Below are 21775 nucleotides of genomic sequence, written 5' to 3'. Positions count from 1 at the left end.
CCCCCCCACCCCCAAACCCCATTTCTAGAAAAAAATCAGCCAATCTATGTATACATTTTCAGAAATTAAAGTTCATACAAACATCAAAGTTTTTTTTTTAATCATAGGAATGATCAAGTTATTGACTAAAAACCAAAGAAAAGCTTATTTCTTTGGTCTCGTGACATTACATTGAGTATGAGGAATAAATTATCTATTTTTTTAAATATGAATCCGAATATAGAGTCTTTGAGCATTTCGAAATAAAATTAAAGATAGGGAAAAAGATTTGAAAAACACTTTAACTTAATTTGGCTGAAATTATTGTTACGATACCAAATTTTTATGGAGGACCTTTTACCCCTTCACTATTTAATAGTGTGTTTTAGGGGTATATATGTGTCCACGTGCACACATTACTACTTATAATGATGTTCACACACACACACACACACACACACACACATATATATATATATATATATATATATATATTTAAAATACACTGTTGAATAATGTAAGGGGTAAAAGGTTCTTTTCAAAATTCAATATTATTGCAGCAGTTTCGATCAAAGTTCGAACATATTTCAGATATTTTTCCTTTAAACATAATTACTCATTTAGTAATTGATGGTACATCAAATTAGAGAAAATAAAAACTCCTTTTAAAACTTGTGATATAAAATAAGCGTTAGAGATGAGTTTTAAAAAGAATGTTTCTTTTCTTTTCTGTTAACTTTTTAATTCTAACTTTTTACGTGATATATATATTTAGCACCATAAGATAAATAAATTAAGAGCACACAAGATTTAAAATTCTATGTCAAATCAAAACTAGACAAACAAGTATTCTGATAACTTTTCAATTTCAACTTTTCATATTTAAAGAGTGCTCTACTATATATTTTACGTATCTTTTAAAATAACAAGATTAAAAAATATTCTTTATTTTCTTTACTCAAAATCAAGTTAGGACAAAATTAAAACAGAAAAAAATATAATCAACTAATTATCTTTTAAATAACAAATCAAAAAGAAAAACGAATCACATAAATTAACCCAAACAAGATAAGAGAAACTAAAGTTGAGCCCCCCTCCTCTTTCCCCAATCTTAACATATCACCCCCTGTCTCTCTAAATTCACTCTATTTTATTCCATCATGTAGCTACCAGGCCTCACATGGTCATCATAAGCAAGCAACATAAAAACCCTAATTCACTATAAATCTATTGGTTCTTATAACCTACTCCCTAGCTCCTCTATTACCCTAAAAAAAACTTCTTATTCATCTTATACCTCACCTCTCTTCTCTCTCTCCCAAATAAAAGATCATCAAATCAAACAAACATAAAAAAAACCAAAAAAAAAAACCCCACTAAGATCAAAGATAATGGAACACAACCAAGAAGTGGATTCACCAAACTCAGTCATCATCAACCACCACCATCATCACAATCACAACCTTGATAACAATTCGATGACGATGTTAGCGGGTAATAATAATAATAATAATAGTTATCCTGCTTCATCGTCATCGAATTCTCCAACAACCCTAAGCCGATACGAGAACCAAAAACGTCGTGATTGGAACACGTTCGGTCAATACCTAAGAAACCATAGACCACCACTCTCTCTCACTCGTTGTAGTGGGGCACACGTGCTAGAATTTCTTCGATACCTTGACCAATTTGGAAAGACTAAGGTTCACACTCAACTATGTCCATTTTTCGGGCACCCAAACCCACCCGCACCTTGTCCGTGCCCGTTAAGACAAGCCTGGGGGAGCCTTGATGCACTCATAGGACGGCTTCGAGCCGCTTATGAGGAAAACGGTGGAAAACCCGAAACTAACCCTTTTGGTGCAAGGGCAGTTAGGCTTTACCTTCGCGAAGTTCGCGACTCTCAAGCTAAAGCTAGAGGAATAAGTTATGAAAAAAAGAAACGCAAAAAAACAAATCCTCAACATTCATCATCATCGTCATTGCCACCACCAAATGGAAATTCAAGCTAATAATAAGATTTGTTTTTAATTAAACAAATCTTATTTTTTTTTTCATGATGTATGGTATGTATGTCTATTTTCTAGTTTTAATAAAAAAATTGGAACCCTATTTTTCCCTATTATTACTATTTATGGGTATTGAAATTTGAAATTGAAACATTGATCTTGATCAGTACTTTTTTTTTTGTTACTAATTATTATGCAAATGATGACAGCTTTTTTAGAAGTGGTAGTGGTATTAATGGAAGTGCAGTGGCAGTGACTGTTATTAATTAAAAAATAAATAACATTTTAATTATTAAGAACTAGGTGAAATGTTTTTTTGTGCTATAGATATTTTTTTTCTGACTAGGAGGATCGATAGTGTTTCTCCTATTATCTAATTTTTTGATCTAGGTGGTTGATTATTTGAATAAACGTTTTTTGTTAGTTATAAATTTTTATTTTTATCTGAATTAAAAATTAATAGTGTTTTCACTTATCAATTAACTAGCGTCACTTAGTCAGTACTTGATCAAACCTCGAACACTTGTTTTCCGTTAATCTTTTTTTTTATCACAAAAATCAATAGTGTTTTTCGATGTACTTAATTATATTTGATCAAACTTTATGCACTTATTTAATCACAAGAATCGATAGTATTTCAACTTATATTTCGATGTGATTCATGTTTTTAACTACTTGAGTAAACTTTACTTGTAGATCTTTCAACATTTGGTATGGATATTCATGATTTGTTATATATTTGATAGATTTGCTTGTTATATCATGTTTTATGTCTTTTTGCAAAAATATTAAATGGCAAGTGTAATTAGTAGACTTTAGCAAGATTTCACATGTCAGCTTTGTCTAGGATTGGTCTGTTTTTTACAGTGCAAAATATAGACAATTTCATCATCAATCATCTTTTTTTTTTTCATACTCAATTGGGTAGTTTTTAAAAACCTTATGGTATACATAATTGGCTTGCCTATATATATATGTCTTTTTTAAAAAAAATTGTATATACTCTTAATTTGAATTTTATATTATTTCTTATCTAGCCAGTGGAAGTTACATGTCGGTAGAGATATGTATGTTAGTTCATTACATCAATGGAATTTGCTAGAAGTAATTTTAAAAATTTATGTTATGTGCATCGGTAAATATAAAAAAATATTTATACAGTCAGATTATCGAATAAAATATACATTATCCATGCATAAGATAGGAAGTTAAATTATACATATAATGAATATAATATACACTATCATTGTATAGTATAACTTAAATCATATTGGAATTGAACTTAAGCTAAATATACTCTACTCATATAAAGAACTTTTACAATATTATAGACAAGTCTATTTGTTATTTTACCCTCCCACCCCTTCTTTTTTTAAGGTAATTATTCTCATCAAAGATGACCTATATAAATAGTTTATCTATCTATATGAAATAACAATAAAATCTACGTATATTTTATCCTTTTTCGTTTTCTTATAACATCATACTATGTAATTTTGTTTTGTTTTGTGGATTTTGTGAATGGTGTGTGTGGAAATGTTTCAGGGTGTTCCTCAGTAAGATCATATGACATCATTTAATAAACCAAATCCATCACCCATTGCTCCATTGTGTCATCTCTATCTTATCAAAATGTTCCCTAAAGAGTATAGGGGCATTAAATTTAGGGAGGTACAATTCACCATTCAAAATGTTATTCCAACAATATTATAATATATAGTTAGATATTGCACATTTATGGCCATTTAGCCTTGACCACAAATAAAGACAAAACTTACCTACAAAATACTAACTAGATATGGTTGCTCCCTCAAGTTATGGCAAAAAAACTATAGTCCATTTGTGGTTTTACAATGTGATATTATACACATCCTTCTTATTATATTAACCTATCTTCAATTTGATTTCTTTGTGTTTGAATACATATAATTTAGATATCTAAGTTAGTACAATTTCTCATACTTGTATTGAAATTTTTAGAAAATACATAGCTTTTAAAGAATTCGATACATACTCGATAATATTTTTGAAAAAAATTCAGCCACTTAATATCCTAGTCGCTATCAGCTATATTGTTGTAAGTAGCTATATTGTTGTTTGGACCTTCTGAAAATGTGTTACACTCGCAATAGATCCTCCAGAAACACATATTTTGGAGGATTTGACAAACCCTACGATATGTTTGATGAGTTTGAGCAATATACATAACATACCATTACTTGGTCACTCCAAAAATATATTTAGATGCCTTGAATAATGCTTAGCTTTTGAAGGATTTAATACATATATAACATAATTTTTGAAAGATTTGAACAACATATAGTCTACCCGTCGAATTGGTTTTGTAATTTTTAGCTAGATTACTTGAGAATTGCACTATATTATTGTGTTATATCTCCTATATACAGTTGTTAAGATGTATCATTCTAATTCTTTTTTAATTGTCAGGCGTGTCGTTTTTTGTCCAATAATTGACTGTTCTTGGAGTTTAATTTAGGATCAATTAGTATTAATCAATGTACTGTATATTGTCTTTCTATGTGTTATTATTTTTTGAGTAAATTTGAGAAAAAACATTATCTTAAAGAAGTGATACTAATGTTCTTTCTTTTTAGTCTCAACATATTAGCTAATGATAGTTTGTCTCACAAATTTTGTTTGCAAAATGAATTAACGCCGCAAGAAAATTATGGATTATACAGGGATTAGTATGAAATTTTATAGGAAAATAAGTTTTTTGCGAATTTTATACTAATTCCCAAAAAAAATCCCATGTAATTAGTTAGCAGTACATAATGGCATAGCCACACATAATGATGAGTGATCAACTGAACATCTTAGTCAAAAATTTATATTATATATTAGAAAATTAAGTATATATGTTACAAATTATATTAGAAATTTCTGATTGCACCTTTAGTAAGTGGCATGTCATGATGATTTTTGTATATATATGTGATTATATATATGTCTAGGTTAATTTTTCATGAATAATATTTGGTTAAATTGTTGGCATGACTAGTTATACCCTTTGGCTATATATTATATTGAAATGCTATAGACTCAATTTTAGAAATGCTAAAATGATGTTTCAAATTATTTTAAAATGTTAAAACTTATATTGAGTTAACTTGAACAAAAAACAAAAGAAACTACAATCTAATTAATCTACTAATTACAAGAAAAGCAGACATGTACATGCTTGTTACCTCTTTGGTACCAGATCAGTTGCGTAATCATAAATTTTTCTAAAAACATTTAAAATATAAAAAAATCATGAGATCTTAATCGATCGATTATTTTGTTCTTAGTGTTAATTGCGTACCGTTTAGTGTTATAAAGATGTTTGATCATATAAAACACAATTTAATTAGTAAACCTTGATAACTTCTCCAATTAAAGGAATATTTATCTATTTACGTTCTTTATTATATTTTCTTAATGTATGTTGTTACCTTTTTCTTAATTTTTTTTTTGTTATCTTAGACCTACCATATTGAAACATGATTTCTTGTCTGCCTAAAGCACACCCAAATTGCCTAAAAACTTGTGTTAAAATATTAAAAGTTGTAAAAGCATTAGGGAACAACAGTAAAATTGATTAAGAACATTCTCAACACATATGATTAGAGCCTCAAGAGGGCAAACATAAGTCCAAATGAATATTAATTACTCAAAATTTTTGATTATATGGATCAAACCAATAATTATTATTATTTTACCCTACATAAAATAACAAACTGACGGCAAAGGGTTGTTTGGTTGTTAGAAAAGTTATGCATGTATTAATACGATGGGGATTAATTATTTACGTATCAGTAGTGTAAGAATTAGTTATTTTTACACGTATTAGTTATATAGAATTGCAGCTGCTAACCAAATACTTCCCTTTGTGTGTTTAGTGTTATATATATCAACTAAAATACCACCAAATATAGTATTCTCTCTGTCCAATAATAGCTATCTACTAGTATTGACTTGATACATCGCTCAAGACATTATAAATAGAAGGTTAATTTTACTATATCAACCTTTAAATATAATAAATACAATATCCTGAGAAATGTAACAAATGACTATAATTAATGATAAGGGTAAATTAGGAACTAAATGTAAAATTATTCATGAATTTCATAACGTAGACAAATATTGCTGAATCTATTTTTAGTATAGTAGACAAGTATTATTGAACGGAGATGTAATAGTTACATTAGTTTTAATATGTAAATAATTAGTTTCCTAAAAATATCCTTATTTTTGTAAAAATCATATGAAATTAAAAGAGGGTGCATAAATCAATCAAATCATGTGAAATTGAAATAGTTGTTGAAACAAGAAAGTGGACTAATATTATTTGATTTGATACATAACTACACAGATAATTCATGTGAGTTATAAAAACTTTGTTATGATATTTTTTTTGTTAGGGAAATTCTAGAATTTGTCAAAAGTGTTATAAACCAAAAAAATAAAAATATTTTCTAATTTAATAGGTTATAAATAACCACAAATCTAAACTAATTAATCGGATCAACGAATATTCAATGATCTAAAAAATTAACAATTCAATCATTGAAATTTGATGCTTCAAGGTCTAATACTCTAATTAACACAAACAAATATGATTATGAGTTTCACTGTTATCCGTTATTTAAATAAATCGATTTGCTTAGCTCATGAAAAAAAAAATTCAAATTCACACTTTGAAAGAATTGAAAAAAAAAATCTTTTTTGTAAGTTTAGCAACATGTATTTGAGTTGAGCTCTAAGTTTGAAACTCGATTTAAAAAATATATTATTTGTGGTCTTTTAGCTATATACGTTTTTACAATTGGTTCTTTCATTAATTTATTATTTATATATATCCTCATAATGAATATTTGAATAAACAATATTATATTTCATCAATCTCCATACTAAATCAAATGATTCCAAAAGAATTCTTGTGGATCGAAACACGTTTATACGAGTTTGTTAAAAGAAAATATTATATAGTTCTACCGCTAACCCTAAAAAAATAAATCTTGATTAATGTGAATTAATTAACATTATCTTCTTCTTGGTCTTTTTTCACCTCGATTATTTTTTTACACTATTACTATGATCAAATGAGTGAAAGAGTAAGATGAAAGGAGAAAAATACTGCTCGTTGATTTGGATCGTTTGAATGGTGAACAAGTTATATTAAAATTTTAATATTGGTATTATTATATGGATATTAATTAATAATTAAATTATTATTTAGTGAATATACTTTGTGGATAATTCACTACAAGAAAACATGAAATTAACAACAGAATTTGTAGGTAATTTCCAATTAATCTGGTGCTGAAAACAATCCTTATTGAACTTTTTTTATATTAATCTGTCGTTAATTCGTTGCTAAATGAAATTAGAATAATGTTTTGATGTTCATTATGATATTTATCTATCCCTAGTTTTTTATTTTCTGATAATGATTTTTTTGAGTTTTAACCCATAATAATTGTGATATAATAATAATATTACAATTTTAGTATAAATGTATCTGAAAGTATATCTATGCATATATAAACAATCTCGAAATTATTAATCTCAACGTAAAAATCTCAACGATAAAACACTCTCTCGTACTACACAGAAATCGTTACCTCTTGTCACGCAAATTAAACGTTGATCACTCTGTTACTATCTTAAGCATTTACATTTTTTAAAACAAATAATAATTATTTAAGTGTTCGAGTTTATCATCTTATCAAAAAGTGTTTGACCGTTCGTACGTGAGTATAAAGACTACCCCATGATGCGGTTAATTGTATTATGCTCAACTGATTATCTGAAAAATCAATTTAATTTGAAGCTCGTAAAATATAGTAAGTGAAAAAAGAAATTGACTCGAAATAAACAAAGGAAATAAGACAAATAAAAAAGGAGTAGAGTAGAGAGATGAATGCTGTCATTTTCTTATACTTTTGAGGTTTTCATACACAAAAAGAATCTTTAATATTATCACATTACTATTACTATTACTATTACTTCATATTTTTGTCTAAAAGGAAACTAGTACGAGAATCCCTCATGCAAATGCATACTATGACTAGTCAAAAACACTATTTTCTATAATTTAATTCTAAAAAAAAAAAAATCCTTTTTTGTTTATTCTTTTTATATTCAAAATTGATTTCACATGTTATCTAAATTAGTTAGCAAATTAGTGTATAAAACGGAGTAAGATATCTATTTTTTAATTTATTTCATTTTTAAGATTCGAATGGTACTTTCAAGTCAAGCGTAAATTATTTATTTTTAACTTCTTTAATATTTTCTTTATTGCGATTTATTCTTTTATCAAACTTGTCTTAAGATGAAGGTTATTTTTCATTTTCTTTTCTAAAAAAGTTAATTATAATCATATTTATAATTATTTATTCCCTCTATATTAATTTGTTTATCCTTTTTTTTATTTTCACACGATGACAAATATCTGTATCGAAATCTAACTACTCCAAATTCATGTGGTATAGGATCGATGTTAAGAATTTTTATTGTTATCGATGGAATAAAAATTTTGTATCTTGTTTTGTTGCCATGTTCTGGATAACTTAACTCGCCGTTTATATTATAGTGATGAAATAAGTTATCTCATATACATGGTAAGATAATTAATCTCGTATACATGGTGGAATAGTTATTCCATGATAACTAATCTTAGAATAACTTGTTCCCAACCAATCGAACTCTTAATTTATTATTAAAACGATCCTTTTTTCTATTAGTCTTGATTATTTTCAACTTTTTACTTGAAATATTTAAACTTAAATTTTTATAAATCAAAATCAAACAAACAAAATAATGCGATTGCGAAAAGAATTTCATTTTTTTTTTCTTCAAATAACTTGTAGTACTAGTTAATTACATAGGAGTAAACTTCCACTTGAACTGACCCATATGATTTGACATAAAGTCCAATATTGGGCCCACTTTACCTGCCCAATGCACGTGGGCTTCTGTGTTTATTGTCGGCCCATTTAGGTACTTGCTTTGTGATTGGTCATGGGCCCACATTTATGTGGGCCGTAGAAAGTTGTTGTATTGTCTATGTCAATAAGGGGCCCATTAACCTTATGCCTTGTCTTGTCTGGGTCAGTCCTTTTTTACTTCTGTATTTTCTTACGTATACATTTTCGTCATTATTATTTTCTCATAACTTCTTGTCATTTTGGACAAGGAATATTTGGAATACTAGGCTATATTATTTTAAAAATACTATATTTCATTGGAGTAGGGTGGATTCGATTATGTTGTATGGGGTAGAGTGTTGATCGGATAAAAAATAATTAGAAAAAGTAAATATTGCAAAAAAGAAGATACATATTAGAAATAAAAATATTTAGGATAAGATAAGAGTGATCTCGGCGAAGGACGAGTTACGATTAGAAAACATAGATGATTTGGATATATAAAGATGGCATAATACATATATTAGACCTTAAATTTGGCTTCAAATTTTAACTTTGACCTTCAACTTTCATAATGCACAAATAGGCACTTTAACTATCCAATTTTTAAATAAATAAACACATGAGTCCTACATGGCAAAATACACGTAGGACAAAAAATGACATGTAGGATGACATGTAGGACATGTGTGTTTATTTTTTCAAGTTTATGCAAGTTTAAGTGTCTACTTGTGCACACCCAAAGTTGAAGGGCATAAATGTGATTCGAAGCCAAGTTAAAGTGCATATTTATGTATTATGCCTATAAAGAAAGAAATACTTGGATAACCTAGTGCATGAGAAATTGACTAAAAAAAAATTACAGTACATGTAGAGATAGAGTCGGACCCATACTTGTAAGTGGAGGTGCACATGTAACCACTAACTTCAAAAAGATATATGTGTATATCTATCTTGAGAAACCGATAGAAATTAAAATATAATAAACAGTATACCTAAGAGAAGCACATTGATGCTTTCGTGTTGTTGGTACAAGCTAGAAAAACCATCCATGAGATCATGGTTTAAATCTAATTGAAGCTTTTTTCACTTATTCTATTTTAAATAATTGAAAAAGTAATATTAATGCACCCAAAGTCTTTAAATCCTGAGTTCGCTCCTGATTAGAGGTAGTTGAAAGAAGTAACGAGAAGAGATGATTAAATAAGATTCTGATTTTTGTGACCATTGATTGTCCCTTATGAATTATTTATTTATCATAGTATGTTAATGTAGTTACTGTTCTTTTTTCGATGTGTTTTCATTCTTTTGTTACTATTTGTTGTCCCATGATGTCTTCAGTCTTCATTTGGCATAAAGAACTTTGGTCAAGGAATAGTAATTGGAATAGTAAATTTTAATTATCTGTAGATATTACATTTAATTATTTATAAAAATATTATTTTTCTCGACAATTTTTTTTCGTTGTGTCTCTGCTTGCCTTGTCACTTACATATGTAACAGTAAATTTTATGGGGTATTCTATCTCCCTTGTCTCATTTAAGAAATAGGAGTACTTTATAATAACCTTTTTTTTTTTTTGTAAAGGTGTATAAAACAATATTTTCCCATAAATATAATCCCCATGACAATGAGAAACATTTCTAGTTTGATGCATCACAAATTTAAAGTGGTACATAATAATAAGAGAATAAACATCACCAGCATACTAGTAACACAACTACAAAGTTGTAGCTAACACATAACAGAGGATCATATCAATATATGTTATGTAATCCCAGTAACAGTTTCACTTCTCCGCACAAGCAATTTACATTCATATCCGGGATGGAAAACCATGAAGATAAGCGTAGCATTTCCCTACCTTTCGGAAATCTTGAACACAGGTAGTAGCATATATATATATATATATATACACGATACATAATACAACACTCACGAATTTTCAATGACGCAGAACTTCTGCATATGCCTGCAAAGTGAAGAAGTATATAGCTAGTGAGGACTAGTGTTATATAATCCTACTGCATTCGTCATATGCACAACAATCATATTCATAACCATCAAGTTTCTAAATGAGTGAAATTGATTCTTATTCAAAGAGTCTCATTCAAGAATAATCAACAATTGAAAATGCATTCAGCAAATCAGAACATCTAGTAGAATTAAAGCTATCTTCTCGATGCAAATCAGAACATCTAGTAGAATTAAAGCTATCTTCTCGGGCCAATAAAAACGTCTACGAAATAAAAATAATTTTAGCAGAATAGTGGAAACATCTATCAGTTCCAAAATTGGTCATATTTACTGAGATGCTTTTGATAATGACATCAAGAGCTTCTATAATATAACAACTGTTGATCTAGGGCTTTTATGTACCAAAAGCAAGCACATTTTCCTCCCTTTACTTAGTTACCGGGAGAGTTTAATCAGGAATCAAATACAGATTGTTCAGAAAGAATCATAGGTTGACAGACAACAAGGGCGTGGATCCGGTTATCATCCCTCTAAAATTCTTCCAGTTCAATGTCTAAACAAGATGCCAACTCATGGGAAAGCAATCCAACAGTGTCTTTAAGACCCTAAATAATAAAAGTATACTGCCTTTGCTAACAAACACAAGTCCATGCACTAACAGCAGAATCCAAGATCTACTTAAACAAGAGCCAATTGGTCGAACGTTGGAATACCCCAAAACTTGGTTATTTCAGAGAGTAGAAATGTTACTGAGAGAGAATCACATTATTCAACATCTTTACTTTGTTATTATATCTAGTGAAACAAGCAAATATGAGGACATGAGTTTCCGGATAGCTTACGTTTACTGCTTCAATCATTTGCTGCTTCAACTGTTAAACAGCATATAGCCTTACCACCTGATCTATAGTAGCACGACAGACAGGGCAGCCCCACTTCTTTGCCTTGATTTCATTCAAACAAGACATGCACCCAGCCATGTGGCCACAAGGGATGCAAGCTCCTTCCACAGGAGCATCTAAGCATATTACACAAGACGAAGAAGCACCGTCAGGATTTTTGCTTTCATGTGCTCCAGAGTTCTGAACAGTCACAGAAGACAAGTCAATTGGACTGGAGTCGATTGATGGATAATGAATTGGCCCATTGTCTATTATGTCATCTGTAAGAGGAGGAGCTGTTGGGACAGATGCAGTAACTGGATTCTCTGGCACTGATTGGACTACAGTAGACATTTCACTTGGAACCTGGACTTGCTCTACTTGAGTGCCACTTGAACTGGCTTCCTCAACTTGACAGCCACTACTACTAGCTTTTTGTGAAGCCCCTTTAAAAGAACTATCATCATGACTGGCAACCTCAACAGGGTTAATCCAACCCATTGATGTTTCTGCTCCTGATCCTGTGTGATTCTCGTGATAGGTTGGTCTTTGTTGTGAAGCAGACTGAAGAGAGGCAGTGATCGCCATTGCTAATTCCACATCCTCTGTGGTTGATGGAGCAGTTGCAGGGACCATAGGGGGTTGAGAACTGAAAGGAAATGCTGGATGCATGACCTGAAAATATGGTAGAGCAGCTAAGATACGTTTTTAGCTAGCCAATGACTACAAAAAGCACAGTTCAATGAGTTCACTGGTAGCATAGTCCTTGTTATAAATTCATGATAATGATAAATTAGTAATCTGTTGGAAAGCAACAAGTAGATCTAAGCATGACTGCAAACTTAGCTTCTGAAGAGAAAGGATGTTTGATATTTCACCTGAGGTATTCCCTTGCATGCATTGCAGAAAGATTGCAATTGCTGCTTTTCGCTTTCCTGGACTGCTGTAAGTTTGATCCTTGCTCCTGCAATCAACATTTTGGAAGTGGGATAGTGATTCAGAATTATAGCTGCATACTGTATATAATGAGTTCTTTGACTTAAACAACGCAATCATGCAATAGACAGATAGTTAATTGTGTCCTGGTTCCCCAAGCCAATATATTCATTTGTACATAATGGAGCAAATCATTTCGAATCTTTAAACTAGGAGTTTCTGAGAGTTTTTAGCCAATTTTTTATTCTTATGTTTGGGGTAGGTCAATTTTCATAATTTAAATATACATCTGAACCCATTCATCAGACCTCACTTGTGGGAATACATTGGGTTTGTCGTTGTTGAAACACATTCATCGTTCAAGTTCTGCTAAAGTTGAGCATTTTTGGCCAACTGGCCCTTGAAACTAACAAGTGATGATGAAACCACGTGCCACCATAGAAGGGGTGGAATTGGGGAGGAAGACTAAGTATGGCCTTCCGTTCAGACCATTGCTCATCTGAGTGGCAAATGGTTTCACAATAGTTTTTTGGTCCAGTAAGTATCATTCCGCTAGTTGGACTAAATTTGCTAAACTTAGGAAGACTTGAGGGATGATATGAGCTCATGTGTATATTCAAAGAATGAAAATAGACCTACCATAAACATAAGGGACAGTTTTGGTTAAGAACTTAAGACTCAAGTATTTGAACAATGTTCTCAATTCTGAGGTGAAGGTATAGCACAAGCAACACACAATATGTATCTCAGATGCGTAAGTATGTAAACAATAGCATAAGAATGAGATGCAAAAGTAATATCATTTCAGACACTAGAGTAAATTTGACCAATGAGGACTTAAACCTAAATGTCAGGTACGAGCTTGGAGAGAATGATCTTTGCAATTGATTAGAACAGCTGGCAAAACTTCCAACCGACTTGAACAAGCTCTCAGCAATTCATTGCATAATCCTATAAATAGTTTTCAAGACCCAACAACAACAACATACCTAGTGTATTCCCACAAGTGGGGGGAAGCCCCATATATATATATATATACATACATACATATATATATATATATATATATATATATATATAACACATATATATAACACATATTTATCTATGTATATTGTGTAGACACTAGTACATACTGTGGTTAGAGCACTACGTTACCAGTAAATGGAAGTAATAGAACTGCCTTATTGTGACTTTCAAACTTATTAAAAATTGTTTAGTCCTTCCCCCGGATAAGAACTATGTCATCCCAATTCTTCTAAGGGACTTTTATTATATCAGAATACAATGTACTTACGCCTAGCTCCTCGGAGTCTACTCTTTATCAATTGGGAGGGCATTATCCCTCGCCTTCGCCTCCAGCGCTTCGGGACTATGCATGAAAATTAACAAATAATCATCTTCAAATGAAAATATTTCACTGCAGCTATAAGAACTCTGGTTGAAGAACGTAGGAAATTACTGTTTGAAATATCGGATATGATAACTGCTGAATCAGGTTGGCTGAAATTTGGTTCTTCCATATTGGCCTTCCACAGAGCAACTATTGTGCGGGGCTGAGCATCCTGGTCAAGATATAGCTCTACATATGTTAATAGCATGAACTATCTGACTTTCAGAACAACAAACAGATTGCTTTCCCTAGCTCATATGTGAACCATATGATATGAGCAGCAAGCAGGAAAGAATACATGAAAGAGTGGGATTTGACTTTTCTAACCAAACAGAACCCAAAGGTAGGGAACAATGTAATCTACAGTAAAAGAAAGAATCTAAAGACTCACAACGTCGCAAGTCCACCTGAAGATTTTGCCCGAAGATTATGATCAAATTTTGTTTTTTCACAAATGATGTGGTTTATCAAAAGTATACTTTAATGAGAACAGATGATAAAATTCTAAAGTTTTTGAGAGCATTCCAAGGAAACCATTCAGGACTAGGACAAAGAGGTAAAAATATGAATTCAGCTCATTGCTTAACACCTGAAGCCAAGTATATGAATCTAGTTTGTCAATCCAGTATAACCAATGGTCATTAATTAAAATTTAGATATAGTACATTAGTATATGCTTCTCTGTATATGTCTATGACAAATAAGAAGAAGGTTAAGTATCCCGTCATGAAAAAAATTAACAGTCTTAAGGTCCCACCTATAACATTGTAAAAAATTAGAAAAAAACGAAACTTACCTGGACAGCTGAATATATAGCAAGCTCCAACCTGAAAGGCTTTCTGAGATTTCGGGAACCGCATGGTAAGACGACCACCCAACTATAAAAAAGTGGAATCATCATAAGTCCATTTTGATAGTAATGGTAAGAACTTGAATGAAAGGCAAATTACTGAGCTGTAAAAGAATCGGTAGCAGCAGAAATAAGATACATAAAGCAAACGTGGGATAACAAGACAAAAAGGGTTAAAACTATATGTGAAGGTTTGAGACCAATCTAAGAAATCACACACCAGAGCTTGCCATCTTGATTAAATATAACCACTTGAATATGCATTAATCAAGTCTGAAAGAAAATCTACATATGTCTCTGCTTAAAACAATTTTAAATTGAAAACAAAATGACCATTATACTCACACTTTCCGACTAAGCAACTGTGGTGCCAATAGTTCAAGGAATCCAGGCCCATAAAGTTCCCGTAGCCAACCAGAAAATAAGCAAATATGGCTCTAAACACAAACATGAAAAAGAAGGATGACATTGTGTGAGAAAATAAAAATTAGGACATTATCTTCGCATAAGTTTAAGGATTGAATTAGAAACATAAAATTGAAGTATGAACATATACCTCAATTGCACGGACAACATTGCTGAAACCTTTAATTCTGGCAACATCAAGGGGAGTTTGGCAGTCATCATTCATTAGCAATGCATTAGCTTAAGATACATGAGACAAGAAGGTAATAGAACAAGTCAAAAAGGGGCTGATAGCATAAAAAGTTCAGTCAAGAAATGTTCCAGTTTGAGTAGATATACCTCTATGTGAAAGGAGTAACTTAACCGTCTGTTCAAGGCCTCTTTTTGCTGCATGATGTAGAGGAGTCCCCGCATGACGACCTAAAGATGTATATAAAGGTGTTGAAGAAGGGTCAAACAAATATCCATAATATACAGAACAGTTAAACATCACTGATTATGTAAATACAAACATTGTTTCCTACATAAGAGCTGAATGCCACATTATTTGGTGTGACAAAATAAATTTGGAAATTTGAAACAAATGAAATATAAGTATCCTGATAAATTCAGGACACTTCATCTGAATCTAGATCAAAATGGAACTTCACAAACCTATGAATATGCAACTTAACTAATGAGGGATACATTTGAAAATACGTATAAATGGCAGGGATACTTTTATCTTGAAGAAATAATTTTCTGCTGTTGCTTTTTTTTATGCAGCAGAAACTTTTAGCTTCTTCCCAACATTAGAAAACTACTTTTGCTTCTATTCAATAGAATTTTTACTGATTGATCAAACGTCTCAACTTTTCAAAAAATGTGTGCTTTTCTCAAAGAAAGAAAGAAAGTGTGTTTGGCTCCCGACCGCTTGGCCAAAGAGGCTCAATTTCACAGTTAAACAAGTTGTTCTAATTTCTGAATGATAAATTCAAATGTCAGCAGGTGAAACAGCTAGCTGAAAAGATAATATCACCACTAATAAAATAAGAACTAACATTATTTTATATGATAGTGGCCTATTACAGAGAAAAGGAGGAGTGTCTTATGATGAATGAAATGAAAGCATGCAAAATATGTTGACGTTGGCGAGTATTTCTTATACAAATCTAAAACCATTTTATAACATTAGAATTGATCATACTGTTATTATTCCCAAAAAACATTAGCATTGCTAACTCATAAATAGATGCAAGAATTAGTTACTTAATATGAAGTCTAACAAGTCATATCAAAACACTCATGTCACCGGTTACATACACAAAAGAAAAAACAGTCAATCAGATCCATGGATTTTCTCTCTTTTAATCCACTCCATTAGTACACAGAAATTTCCCGGTTAAATGACTAAATCACAACCACAACTTACTATTTTAGCATATAATAAGAGAAGATCATTACCTGGACGATAAGCATCGACATTGGCACCCAATTCTATCAAAGTTTTTGCAACATTGTAAAGCCCCGGATTCATGCACGCCACAATCAATGGTGTCTTCCCTTCCTTATCTATCCACTGAAACCAACCCATTTAACACATTATAACAACAAATTCCTGCAATATCCTTGATCATAAAAACACAAACACTATCTACGTGAACATCACAAAGCATAACTAGTCCTAAACCCGAATAAAGGAGGAGGCTTTGGGTACATTGACTGCTAGCGTAAAACTAGTATAATCATATGGTAAATCCTCTGCACACAAAATTTGGCAGATAAAACATCTGACAATTCATACTGCGGACCCTAACTAATCTTTTCCTTTATTCGCTACAAGATGGATTGAGTCGTAGTTCATTGATTCATACAATTATAGCTTCAAGTGTACATCTTTACCGCAACAAAGCAGAATGATCCAGATTGAGTCTTAGTTCATTGATTCACACAATTATAGCTTCAAGTTTACATCTATACCACAATAAAATAAAAAATAATCAACAGTCAACACTTCACCCACCACAGATATATAATAATCAATCAAATAAACCATAACTAAGCTATCAAAAATCCAAAATCAACTTCAGTCAACCCTCAATCTTAACTAAATTCACAGTCTCTCATAACTATAACAACTCAATCTCATCAAATTCATAACTTTTTCCACTCATTTCCGTTAAAAAAAATTTAAAATATATTAAAAAACCATATTAATTCAAACTAAAACATTCGGATAACATATAAACTCAAATTACACAAAAATTCAAAAAAAAAAAAACTACAATACCTCAAGTCCAGCGCCTTCACGGTGGAGAGATTTGATACCTTCAACGTTTCCATAATTAACTTGCTGATACAGAAGCTCGCCTTTGGATTGCTGCTGCCCCATTGTAGACGATAAAATTGAAGAAAAATTAGCAAAAATTTTCCTCTGTATTTATTTTTGGGGAAAAATTATTGAAGAAAGAGAAATGATTTTCGGGTTTTAAGTTACGCGGTGTGGGTTGAAAATTTGTGGGGCAGAAATAATAAATAGGAGAAAATGTAGGGAGTTGCTTAATAAACAAGGATCTGAACAAGTAGATAAACTAATACGTCTAGAAAGAGATTGCGTTAATTCATCGAAATTCCAAAAAAATTCAAAATCTCTTTGTCACTCGAGAAATAAATTATTTTGAAATTAATTATTTTGTAAGTAGTTTTTTCAAATTTGTTATTTTGCTTTTAGTAAGAATTAAAATAATATTATCATTTTGAGAACGATAAATTGTATCGTAATTTTATTCTAAGCAAATATGAGATCTAAAATTAATTTTGAAATTAATTAAACTTACACCAGACCACTAACAAATTTTAATATATGAAACTGGGAGCTTTGACTGGAATAGAATCTCGACACGATAATTTTATTTTAATGAATATGAACTTTACTAATCTAGTTTTCTTATGTTTTAAAATTAAATTTGATTTAATTTGTATCTTATTAGCGTAGTAGACTTCCTTGTTTTTTCAATCTATATTAGAGCATAACTTTAAGCATACGCAATTGAAGTTAAAATTTTGTGTCTGTTGTGAAATATATTTGCTTGAAGTATGTGTTTATAAAAGCTAAATATTTGACTTTTTGGCCTAAAATATAATATGACTTGTAAAAACTAATTTAAAATATTTTTATGAAATTCGACCTTCGGTTAGTAATTAAATTAAAATAATTGAGAAAGATATGAGCATACTAGTATAAAAGGTAATTGTTTATGGACAATCTCAAATCTGAGTAGATTCTTTTGAATTGTTCAAACACTAATGCTTCTAATTTTCAAATTATTTTATGTTTAATGTCAAGTGAAGACCTTGAAATATGATACACTCTCATATTTTATTTATATACTATATAGTTCCTTGACAAAGCTTGAATTCACAATTTTTTTTGATAATTACTTCAACTTTTATCACCAATGAAATTAGATTATTAAAATTAATTCCATTGACAAGAAAATTCAAATTAAAGATCCAATTAATTAGAATTATGTAATTGTTACTGCACATGAATCTTCTTCAACAGATCATATCTGATATATTTTCTTGATGAAAAAAATAAATTAATGTTCATTATGTTATCCAGCAAGTCTGTTTTAGATTAACAACTTTTAAAATGTATAGTCTGAACATTATATAATATTTGTAACTATAAATAAAAATTCAAAAACTTTTAATTTTATATACATCATAATATTTATATGGATAGAAAAAATTTGATGGATTAAACATTTCATAATATGTGTAATGGTACAACTTTTAAAATTAATAATTTTATATTATAAAATTTAAAAATACATCATTTCTTTTTAATGAACTATCGGGATGACTCAATTGGTTAAAAGGGTGAACATGAATAGACATCCACTTGAATGACTCGAGATCAATCCTCCTCGATGCCTGAGCGCACAAAATTTAATCACCAAGCACAAAGTGCTCACCCAAAGAACATAGACTATGATAGGACTATCCGGATCATGACTCAATTGATTAAAAGGGTGAACCATAAGTAGACATCCATACGAATGACTCGAGATCAATCCTCCTCGATGCCTATGTGCACTCAAAGTGTTCGATCACCAAAAAGTGCTCGCCCAAAGAATAGAAATTGTCACAAACTATCGGGATGATCACTAAATTGAGTTGAAGGATAGACATGAGTAGACATCCACACAAATGACTCGAGATCGATCATACTCGATGCCTATACACATAAAATGTTCGATCACCATAAAGTGTTCACCCAAATAACAGAGACTAAGACTGCCACAGGTTCATAAATCATAACCAAAACATATATTTATTAACTTAATATTTAGACATATACCCCGTTTAACATAATATAGAATTCAACATATTTTTTGTTAAATTCTTTTCACGTTACAACATTATATTAAATTTCTAAGCATATTGTCCCCTACTAAACCTAGATCCTGGCAAGAATTCATCAACACTTCCTCAAAAATGGCTCTAAGTACCTTGAAGGAAATGTACTCGAGCCCTTCGTTGCCTGCCTTCTTCACTATCGAGAAGTTTTGAGGCACGACGAGTAGTTGATTCTCTCTAACTTCATCGTCAAATACTGATTTTTTTGTGTTTTCAACTACTTGAATACGTCTTAAATATATTGGTCTTTGAATTTTGTTATTTCGTCTCATAATTTAAATCAGTGTTTGAATTTGTGATTTCATCTTATAATTTTACAAATTCTTCAAAATTTTGGTTTGGAAATTTCATATCATGATTTCACATTTTTCAAAAGTAAAATTTGACCTAGAAGTTTATATTATTTTTTTATAAAAAAATCACCATCTTTTACATATAATTTTACAAGAATATTTAAGGAGTGATGAAAATATTCACGAAATATGAACATAATGATATATTTACTAATTATACTGACCAACAAAAGACTCAATAAATTTAGTACACTACACATTTCAAATTTTTTTGAGATAAAGTACAAGTACCTCCAGAATATGACCGAATTCTCATTGATACACCTTAACTAAAGTAAGTTCCTATTACCCCTCGAACCTATTCTTTTGTAATTTTGTACACCTGTTGGCTTATGCATGTGGCATCCACTCATCTCTCATGCACCTCAGTTACGTTGAGACATAGAGTGTGCCACATAAGCCAAAAAGTATTTAAAATTACAAAAAAAAATTGAGTTCAAAAAAGTAATAAGACCTTAATATAGTTAAAGTGTGTCTTAGAACTCGTATGTTCGTCTTACTTTGAATTTCCTGCCTAATATGTCCTCAAGGTACCAATGAAAATCATTTGATATTATATGTTGATCGTTAGATTCTTCAGCTCAATTTTATATCCATAAGACTAGTTAAACCTCTGTTTTGCTTTGTTCGAAATGGTTTAAAGTTCAATTTGATCTCAATTAATATTTAGAGTAATTCATATTTTCTTATATAGTAAATTGTTTAATATTTTAGAATTTTGAATTGAACTATTTAAATGTTTATATCTATTAGTAAAAATTTTAATAACTAAAGTCAATGTATTGTATTGAAACAAATGAGTAATATTTTATTAACTTAAAAGAACATATTCCAACTTATATAATATGAAATGTGAGACATTTTTTTCATAAAAAGTTTTTTTTCTTCTTGGTAACTAAACTTGATTTCATACCAAAATGAGCATTGAACATGACAAATGATAGGAGTATCGTCGAAGATTATGCCCTAACAACCTTTTGATAATATAAACAAAGTAATTAGATTAGGAAATAACTATTATCAAATAATATTTTATTAAATAGTAATGGTGTTCTTTAGGCAATAAATTTAATTATATTTTTTTACTTTGACAAATATTTCTTCTTACTTTGATAAATATTTGTTGAATCAGTCAAATTATATCGTAATTTCAAATTTACACACAATAAATAGTGATTTGAGAATAAAGGATCAAGTACTACAGTTTCATTTTAAGCACATATAGTAAAACATGAAATAATTGAATCTGATTGATTACTATTTTTTTTCATAGAAACTTGGTCATCTTAGTGGTAGAGGAAGAATATTCTGATGGAAGATTATCATCATGTATAAAGTTATTGTTTCATAAATATGTGTCTTATTTATTATATGCTCTAGTGACAAACACTATATGAAATTCTATTGATTTTTTCCCCCTCAAATTGCTTCAAATATGAAAAATAATAATTTTATTATATTACATTATTAATTATAAATCATTTAATATTAAAAAATTAATCAGTAAATTAGACATAAAATCTTAAATTATTTCTTGCTTTTAAATTATACAAGTACAATTGAACAATTATTTTATAATATACTAAATAAGTAGAAATAATTAGAGAAAATATCTAGATTTTCTAAAATGGCAACTATTTTAACATAATA

General features: G+C 30.1%; 2 protein-coding genes across 3 annotated transcripts; one reads left to right on the top strand and one right to left on the bottom strand.

Annotated features, from left to right (window-relative positions):
• The first annotated feature begins 1068 nt into the window (after positions 1-1068).
• LOC107030943 (protein LIGHT-DEPENDENT SHORT HYPOCOTYLS 4) lies at positions 1069-2205 on the top strand. Its single transcript, XM_015232159.2, has one exon. It carries the CDS (start codon positions 1371-1373, stop codon positions 1989-1991), a length of 621 nt encoding a protein of 206 aa, XP_015087645.1. The 5' UTR covers positions 1069-1370; the 3' UTR covers positions 1992-2205.
• Positions 2206-10553: 8348 nt separating this feature from the next.
• LOC107030942 (putative E3 ubiquitin-protein ligase XBAT35) lies at positions 10554-17855 on the bottom strand. 2 transcript variants are annotated; one of them, XM_015232157.2, is made up of 11 exons: positions 17638-17855; positions 16812-16926; positions 15708-15788; positions 15520-15608; positions 15309-15400; positions 14910-14991; positions 14183-14285; positions 14018-14092; positions 12663-12748; positions 11746-12459; positions 10554-10898 (listed from the first exon to the last, which is right to left on the bottom strand). In XM_015232157.2, the coding sequence occupies exons 1-10, from the start codon at positions 17737-17739 to the stop codon at positions 11779-11781; spliced, it is 1506 nt and encodes a 501-aa protein (XP_015087643.1). In that variant the 5' UTR covers positions 17740-17855; the 3' UTR covers positions 10554-10898; positions 11746-11778. The 2 variants fall into 2 exon arrangements, with proteins under 2 accessions (XP_015087643.1, XP_015087644.1); XM_015232158.2 differs by lacking the exon at positions 14018-14092.
• Between the last annotated feature and the right edge of the window lie 3920 nt (positions 17856-21775).

The sequence above is a fragment of the Solanum pennellii genome, chromosome 9, assembly GCF_001406875.1.
Source record: "Solanum pennellii chromosome 9, SPENNV200".
NCBI classification, from domain to species: Eukaryota; Viridiplantae; Streptophyta; class Magnoliopsida; order Solanales; family Solanaceae; genus Solanum; species Solanum pennellii.
Note: the sequence above shows the minus strand (reverse complement) of the source record. Positions and strands in the feature narration are given on the sequence as shown.

What these genes read in the sequence shown, in the direction of transcription:
- LOC107030942 (XM_015232157.2), bottom strand. Translation starts at nt 17,739, where the DNA reads ATGGGGCAGCAGCAATCCAAAGGCGAGCTTCTGTATCAGCAAGTTAAT. An exon ending in GTGAAGGCGCTGGACTTGAG is followed by an intron (nt 16,927 to 17,637) that starts GTATTGTAGTTT and finishes GGTTGGTTTCAG; the next exon opens with TGGATAGATAAGGAAGGGAA. An exon ending in ATGTTGTCCGTGCAATTGAG is followed by an intron (nt 15,401 to 15,519) that starts GTATATGTTCAT and finishes GTTTGTGTTTAG; the next exon opens with AGCCATATTTGCTTATTTTC.
- LOC107030943 (XM_015232159.2), top strand. Translation starts at nt 1,371, where the DNA reads ATGGAACACAACCAAGAAGTGGATTCACCAAACTCAGTCATCATCAAC.